General features: G+C 42.3%; 1 protein-coding gene across 1 annotated transcript in view; it reads left to right on the top strand.

Annotated features, from left to right (window-relative positions):
* The window catches only part of wdr36 (WD repeat domain 36), a 12,381-nt gene that overhangs the window by 2,593 nt on the left and 4,788 nt on the right, over positions 1–5,000 (top strand). The window contains exons 4-15 of the mRNA XM_074616820.1: positions 111–228; positions 322–454; positions 741–795; positions 1,304–1,436; positions 1,676–1,851; positions 2,082–2,202; positions 2,533–2,598; positions 2,993–3,082; positions 3,173–3,315; positions 3,403–3,520; positions 3,598–3,763; positions 4,877–4,985. Coding sequence (XP_074472921.1) covers positions 111–228; positions 322–454; positions 741–795; positions 1,304–1,436; positions 1,676–1,851; positions 2,082–2,202; positions 2,533–2,598; positions 2,993–3,082; positions 3,173–3,315; positions 3,403–3,520; positions 3,598–3,763; positions 4,877–4,985 — 1,428 coding nt within the window. The remainder of the gene's footprint in view (positions 1–110; positions 229–321; positions 455–740; positions 796–1,303; positions 1,437–1,675; positions 1,852–2,081; positions 2,203–2,532; positions 2,599–2,992; positions 3,083–3,172; positions 3,316–3,402; positions 3,521–3,597; positions 3,764–4,876; positions 4,986–5,000) is intronic.

Raw genomic sequence — 5,000 nt, 5'->3', positions numbered from 1 at the left:
TATAGATTTATTTTTATTTGATGCTTTAAAAAACAGAATAAAATAAAATAACAACAAATGTGTAAATAATAGAATGAAAAGTGTTTTGACCCCGTCTGCTATCCGTACAGGTGGTGATGCGTTACCATGGACACGGACAGGAAGTGCGTCTGCTGCTTCCTCTGGGTGATCAGCTGATCTCAGCCGACAGCGGCGGTGATGTCATCGTGTGGGACGTCCAGGGAGGAGGTGAGGGGGGGGGCTTCGCTTACTGTCACTCACTGTCTGCTTCTTTATTTTACCTGTCCTCTTACCCATCATGCATTGCTCTCTCTTTCTCAGAAATCTACCTGCGGTTGCAGTTTGACCCCGTCACCTTCGACGTGTCGGCCATGATGCACCCCAGCACCTACCTGAACAAGGTGCTGCTTGGAAGCTCCCAGGGTGCACTGCAGCTCTGGAACATCAAGACCAGGTGAGCATGTTAGCATGTTAGCATCCAGGCTAACGGGTCTCTCAGCTTTTATTGTGAAACCCCTAAAGGGTAAACATCCTGTTTGTGTTCAGTCCATTCAGACGTCCATCAAAGAAACACCTGAAATAAGAAGCAGCAGCTCACAGAATACTGTGTTCTATTAGTTCAACTAAGATCTTTATTCAAATCTAAACACAACGTCTTCCTCAATAATAATTAAATCATCTTTCATTCAGTTTTTAATGTCGTTGTTTTTGTTTTTGATGTTGTGTTTCTGTGTTTTCAGTAAGTTGTTGTTCACATTCCCCGGCTGGTCAGCAGGAGTCACAGTTCTGCAGCAGGTCCGTCACTCAGCGCTCTGTTGCTCACTAATACACTAATAACTCAGGCTAATCACGTATTTGTACTGATTAATATGTATATATATATATACATATATATATATACATATATATATATATATATATTATCCACTTTTTTTATTTAGAAAAAAATATTTTATTTTGAGGAATGTTTCACTCAAAAAACATAAAACAGAGTAAAGGAAAAAATAAATAAGTGTGTTATTTAACTGTAATTGTTAATGTTTGCTTTTATTTAATTTTTATTATATTTAAAATCGAATCAAATCTGTTTATTGATGTACAAAAGTATTTAATTATAAATACTTTCAAACAATATAAGAAATAAATGATGATTTATGACGACTATTATTAAACTGTAAATAAAGTGAACTGAATGTTGCTCATAGATGTCATTTATTAATTATTGATTTTATTTTGAAAAGAAAATAATTATGAATAAATTTTTTTCCATCTATTGAATAATAATAAAAATGTAATTTCCCAGAGTCCCGCGGTGGACGTGGTCGGCGTCGGCACGGCGACGGGACGCATCATCATTCACAACATCCGATTGGACGAGACGCTGATGAGCTTCACGCAGGACTGGGGACCAATCAGCTCGCTCGCTTTCAGAACAGGTACAGATGTAACAGCAAACGCTGCCTGGCAGGTCAGACAGGATTCAGATCCTTCACTTAAAGGGACTGTTTGTAACTTCTTCCACGTATAAATCATTGCTGGTCGGTGTCTCATGGTCTCTCGTGTGTCTCCGCTGTTCAGACTCAGACTTCAACACAAACTCCAGTGAAGCACCAAAACCTCTTGGTTGTATCTAGTGAAGCCCGTCTGTTAAACAGTGTCTCTCTCTCTGTCTCAGACGGTCCTCCCATCGTGGCGTCCGGCAGTCCTCAGGGCCACATTGCATTCTGGGATCTGGAACGCCGTCAGCTGGTCACTCAGCAGAGACACGCCCACAGCACAGCCATCGCCGCGGCAACCTTCCTGCACGGAGAGCCGCTATTGGTCACAAACGGAGCCGACAATGCCATCAAGGTAAAACCGATAAACTATATAAAATATTAAATAATATATAATAATAATTATATAAAACTGATTATTACTTTTTTCTTTTATTTATAATATTTATAATCATTTCTATTTTATTATTTCTTTTCTTTTTGATAGTTTATAGATTTATTTTTTAAATATATTTTTATTTTAGATCTCTTTATTACTCTTTATTATTACGACTTGTAATAATAAATTCATATATTTTTTTTCAGGTGTGGATATTTGACCAGGAGGGGGGCGGAGCCAGGTTGCTGCGGAGTCGTCAGGGCCACAGTGCCCCGCCCACCACCATCCATCACCACGGCAACGACGGAAAAAACCTCCTCAGTGCTGGTACATAAACATCATTCATTTTAATGTTTTTATTTGATTTAACAATGTGATGATATTATTATATTATATTGTTATTATATGACATGTTTTCATTATTTTAGTTCAACTTTTAATAGTTTCCTTTTTTCAGGTTAATTTATTTATTTAATCAAGTTATGAAACAAAATTTCATATTTTTGCAGTTAGCTTTATTCTTTGCTCTGGATTCTCTTTATATTTGAAATGACTTATATGTGTCAATTATATTTTCTGTATTGTTTACATATTGGACAATATATTATAAAATAAATGAACAGAACATAAACGAGATGTGTTTTCTGTCCGCTGCAGGTCAGGACGGGACGCTGCAGTCTTTCTCCACCGTCCACGAGCGATTCAACAAGAACCTGGGTCACGGTCAGTTCAGCCCTTCAACCAGACTCGGTTTAAAAGATCAATGATTTTAACGAGAACGACGTCTCGAGTCTCAAACCGAACTGCTGTGTGACTGGCCAGAGGCTTCCGTTTGATTTGGTATCCATGGTAACAACCAAAAACCTGAATGTATTTAGTAAAACAGGATTTTCTTTCTCTCCGTATCAGTTCCCATTCAATGTGGAGGGAGTCTGGTGAAACTGAAAATAACTATTTGTTTATTATTGATGGATTTGTTTGAGCTGAATTGGTTGAGCAGCTCTCGGCCAATCAGACGAGGTCTCATGTTGGACTTCTGTGCTTCTGCTGAGAGACGAGAACGTGATGAGGAGTCTGGATGAAACGTAATGTTCCGTGTGGTCGTGTTTTTGTTCAGGCTCCATCAACAAGAAGAAGGAACAGAAGAAGAAGAAGGGGTTGTCCTACGAGGAGCTGCGTCTTCCTGCCATCACGGCGTTCTCCTCCGGTGGGCGCTCCGACACGAACTTAACACACACACAGAACGCCATCGAGAAAAAGTCCAATTTCAACATGTTCTCTCTCCGATGATTTACAGCCGCTGCTCGTCAGTCAGACTGGGACGGCATCGTCGCGTGTCATCGTGGTCGCCTAGCAACCACCACGTGGAACTACCAGCGGTGCACCATGGGAGCTCATCACCTGCAGCCGCCGGCCGATCGCAAGAATGGCATCGCCACGGTAACGGCACTTTCACACCTGTGTTTTTTCTAAGCTCCTCCCACTACTTTCTCTGAGGGTCACGTGACTTCCTGTCTCTGTTGTCAGGCTGTCGACATCACTTCCTGTGGCAACTTTGCTGCGATCGGCTCGTCATGCGGCCGCGTCGACGTCTACAACCTGCAGTCCGGCCTGCACCGCGGTTGCTATGGCGACGATGAGAAAGGTGTGTTCACCTTTTCTCGTCTGCGATTGGTCCATTCTGTGTCTGTCTGTCATTAACTCCGCCCCTTTCTGTTCCAGCTCACAGCGGGGCGGTGCGCGGCGTCGCCACGGATACCCTGAACCAGCTGACGCTCACCGCAGGCTCTGATTGGCTGCTCAAGTTCTGGCGCTTCAAGAGCAGGAAACAGGAAGAGCAGCTGAAGCTACATGCAGCACCAGCTAGCATGCTGCTACACAGAGACAGGTAGCTAACAGTTAGCATGATGCTAACAAAGGTAGCTAACAGTTAGCATGATGCTAACAAAGGTAGCTAACAGTTAGCATGATGCTACACAGAGACAGGTAGCTAACAGTTAGCATGCTGCTAACAAAGATAGCTAACAGTTAGCATGCTGCTACACAGAGACAGGTAGCTAACAGTTAGCATGATGCTAACAAAGATAGCTAACAGTTAGCATGCTGCTACACAGAGACAGGTAGCTAACAGTTAGCATGCTGCTAACAAAGGTAGCTAACAGTTAGCATGATGCTAACAAAGATAGCTAACAGTTAGCATGATGCTAACAAAGGTAGCTAACAGTTAGCATGCTGCTACACAGAGACAGGTAGCTAACAGTTAGCATGATGCTAACAAAGATAGCTAACAGTTAGCATGATGCTAACAAAGGTAGCTAACAGTTAGCATGATGCTACACAGAGACAGGTAGCTAACAGTTAGCATGCTGCTAACAAAGGTAGCTAACAGTTAGCATGCTGCTAACAAAGGTAGCTAACAGTTAGCATGCTGCTAACAAAGGTAGCTAACAGTTAGCATGCTGCTACACAGAGACAGGTAGCTAACAGTTAGCATGATGCTAACAAAGATAGCTAACAGTTAGCATGCTGCTACACAGAGACAGGTAGCTAACAGCTAGCATGATGCTAACAAAGATAGCTAACAGTTAGCATGATGCTAACAAAGGTAGCTAACAGTTAGCATGCTGCTACACAGAGACAGGTAGCTAACAGCTAGCATGATGCTAACAAAGATAGCTAACAGTTAGCATGATGCTAACAAAGGTAGCTAACAGTTAGCATGATGCTACACAGAGACAGGTAGCTAACAGTTAGCATGCTGCTAACAAAGGTAGCTAACAGTTAGCATGCTGCTAACAAAGGTAGCTAACAGTTAGCATGATGCTACACAGAGACAGGTAGCTAACAGTTAGCATGCTGCTAACAAAGGTAGCTAACAGTTAGCATGATGCTACACAGAGACAGGTAGCTAACAGTTAGCATGATGCTAACAAAGGTAGCTAACAGTTAGCATGCTGCTAACAAAGGTAGCTAACAGCGTTGTTGTGTTTTTCTGTGTTAGCGGGATGTTAGCCTTAGCGCTGGATGATTTCACACTGCTGGTGGTCGACATAGAAACCAGGCGGATCGTCAGGAAGTTTGCCGGTCACCACGGCAACATCAACGACATGGTGGGTCCCGGACGG

Source organism: Sebastes fasciatus, chromosome 19 (assembly GCF_043250625.1).
Source record: "Sebastes fasciatus isolate fSebFas1 chromosome 19, fSebFas1.pri, whole genome shotgun sequence".
NCBI lineage: Eukaryota > Metazoa > Chordata > Actinopteri > Perciformes > Sebastidae > Sebastes > Sebastes fasciatus.
The sequence above is the reverse complement of the archived record's forward strand: the minus strand, read 5'-3'. Positions and strand labels throughout refer to the sequence as shown.